The sequence below is a fragment of the Mus caroli genome, chromosome 2 (assembly GCF_900094665.2).
Source record: "Mus caroli chromosome 2, CAROLI_EIJ_v1.1, whole genome shotgun sequence".
NCBI lineage: Eukaryota > Metazoa > Chordata > Mammalia > Rodentia > Muridae > Mus > Mus caroli.
The window spans coordinates 80,729,739-80,732,856 of record NC_034571.1 but is presented as its reverse complement, the minus strand read 5'-3'; the positions used below and the strand labels follow the sequence as shown (position 1 = coordinate 80,732,856).

Here is a 3,118-nt window from a genome sequence, read left to right as displayed (position 1 = left end):
GGGCACTTATGCTAGGCTCCTGTCTTTAAACCCAGTTGGGCAGGTGCAAACATAAACTAAGGCTCCAAGGTAATTGAAGGAGGAAGACAAGCCTGCAGTGCAACCCTATTGATGACAACTCAGCACACCCTCGCTTAATTGTCAGGGATGGGGGTATTGCCTTCATTTATATCTGTCTCACACAGGGTTCTTGTGTGTCCAGGCTATAAGTAACAAATATGTCAACAGTGGGTTCTCATGTCTTGTGACAAAAGTTTGACCAAGAAGCATCAAAGTCTCATAGTGTATCCCTTTATCCACTACCTGTGTAGTCACAGTAGTAGTTGTTTCTTCCATCCATAGTGATTACAAAATCATCAAGAATCAATTGAAACAGAGCTTGCACTCCAGTGTTACTCTTGACACAGGGGAGACAATGCCTTAAATAGGTCAAATGAACAACAAGAAGCTTGACCTAATTAGCTATCTACTTATCATTTCAGATCAGTAAAAGTGTTCAGTACTGTGCATTGGTATGTATACAAACAATTGTGACCACATCCACTTTATGGTAAGTTCAACCCCTAATTAAAAATTGAAAAAAAAGTTTATAAATGTGCTTCTTTAAGGCTATTTGGGGCAGTATACATGTAATGCAGACTAAAATCCTGCTTCCTTTATCTATGTACAGGCACGCCTGTTTGGGTCACATGACTTAGTTTTCAATGACGTATTTGCCAAAATTTACCTTTGAATACTCTGTATAAATGCATCAGAGATATATGTGAATATACTATCTTTGCTTTCTTGATACAATTGCAATGTGTGATTTTTCTGTAATATTGAACTTACATGTCTACTCAATATATTTTATACTTTAATACTCTTATACGCTTTATCTATAAACAGCTCTGAAGTAGAGTTGATGCATTTTTAAATGATTTTAGCTGTTCTTATACACAGGAAGTATGTGAATTTGTATGTATCACTAAAGTTAATAATCACATGTCACTATGAATTTGAATTACAGAAATGATTAATGAAAACTCTAAAGAAGTACAATAAATAGTTACAAACTTTTGAAATTATTAAAATTTATTTTAATGTGCATGAAAATAAATTGTGCATTTATCATCCTACTTTAAGCTATGTTTTTAAGTACCATCTACCTATCTTTCATCTATCAGAGATTGTGACTCAAGAAATTAGTTAAACATCACACTAAACATTAAAAGCAAGTGTTTTATACATGTGTATTAAATATATATATATGTATGTAAATATTTAATTTTAATATTGGATAATGAAAGAATTAGATATATGCTATCTATCATACTTTTTAACAAATTCCTCCAATTAATAATAATTTAACTCTACAGGTAATGCAGATTTCTCTAATTAGAACAGGCTGTCTCATAAACTAGGATGGAGAACCAAAATCACACAGTGGTAACTGAATTCATCCTGATGGGCATCACTGACCACCCTGAGCTGCAGTCCTCATTGTTTGGTTTGTTCCTTCTCATCTATCTAATATCACTGGTGGGAAATTTGGGATTGATTGTCCTTACAATGGTGGACTCCAGGCTGCAAACACCCATGTATTTCTTTCTCAGACACCTCGCTACTACTGACCTTGGTTATTCAACAGCTGTGGGACCCAAAATGTTACAAAATTTTCTTGTAGATCAAAATAGAATATCCTTTAACCTTTGTGCTACACAGTTAGCCTTCTTTCTTCTGTTCATTGCTTGTGAACTTTTTATTCTGTCTGCAATGTCCTATGACCGCTATGTGGCTATCTGTAAGCCTCTGTTCTATATGGTCATCATGTCAAAAAGGCTATGCTGGGTGCTTGTAGTAATCCCTTATGTTTACTGTACAATTGTGGCTCTTTTAATCACAATTAAGATTTTCACTTTGTCTTTCTGTGGCTCCAATGTCATCAGTCATTTCTACTGTGACAGTCTTCCTTTGTTATCTTTGGTCTGCTCAAATACACAAGAAATTGAAGTGATAATGTTGTTCTTATCAGCTTTTAATTTAATTTCCTCTCTTCTGCTTGTTCTTGTGTCCTACCTGCTCATCCTTATAGCTATACTTAGGATGAACTCTGCTGAGGGCAGGCGCAAGGCTTTCTCCACCTGTGGATCCCACCTGACTGTGGTCACTGTCTTCTATGGAACGTTGATATTTATGTACATGCAGCCCAAATCCAGTCATTCCTTTGACACTGATAAATTAGCTTCAGTTTTTTACACCCTGATTATCCCCATGTTGAATCCTTTGATCTACAGCTTGAGGAATAAAGATGTAAAAGATGCTCTTCATAGGACAGGGAAAAAACTACACAGTGTTTGCTTTTGAAATCCACACAGGATTCAATTCCTTCACTCTTTATTTTCCATATAAAGGTTTGTCAAGTACAAAGGATCAACAGAATTAAATGTTATCACTCTTCCTGGTAGTGGAACATCTAAATTCTCTATAAGGATTTATGAATAAAACAATAAATCTTACACTTTTTAATGAGTAGGGTTGGATTCTAATGGGATTTATTTAGTCACACAAAATATTCATAAAGTGTAAAGATCACAAGATGCATTGGTATAGTTTTGTCCTCTTTAAATAGAACAGGAGCTATAGAGCAGGGCCTAGAAGGTATTGCATACTTGACTCATTATGTTTATAATGTGTTGCATTATTTCTGTCACCATATTCATTAGTTTTTAAAAATTCATTCATTTTTTTATTAGATATTTTCTTCATTTATATTTCAAGTTATATCCTTAAAGTCCCTTATACCATCCCCCTGCCTTGCTCCCCAACCCACCCACTCCTGCTTCCTGGCCCTGGCATTCCCTTATACTGGAGCATATAATCTTACCAAGACTAAGGGCCTCTTCTCGGCTTATTGATGGCCAACTAACCCATCCTCTGCTACATGTGCAACTAGAGACACAACTCTCAGGGTTACTGAGTAGTTCATATTGTTGTTTCTCCTAGAGGGTTGCAGACCCCTTTAGCTCCTTGGTTACTTTCTCTAGCTTCTTCCTAATTCATTCATTTCTATGAGTTCTATGAAAATCTCAGTTGACCACAGTGAGAGAACACTGAGTTCTCTGCTTTGCGTGTAAAT

The 3,118-nt window shown here is 35.7% G+C and overlaps 1 protein-coding gene across 1 annotated transcript; it reads left to right on the top strand.

The window, feature by feature from the left end:
* The first annotated feature begins 1,386 nt into the window (after positions 1-1,386).
* On the top strand, positions 1,387-2,366 carry LOC110289250 (olfactory receptor 8K3-like). The gene has a single exon (XM_021155387.1). It carries the CDS (start codon positions 1,405-1,407, stop codon positions 2,344-2,346), a length of 942 nt encoding a protein of 313 aa, XP_021011046.1. The 5' UTR covers positions 1,387-1,404; the 3' UTR covers positions 2,347-2,366.
* The last annotated feature ends 752 nt before the right edge of the window (positions 2,367-3,118 follow it).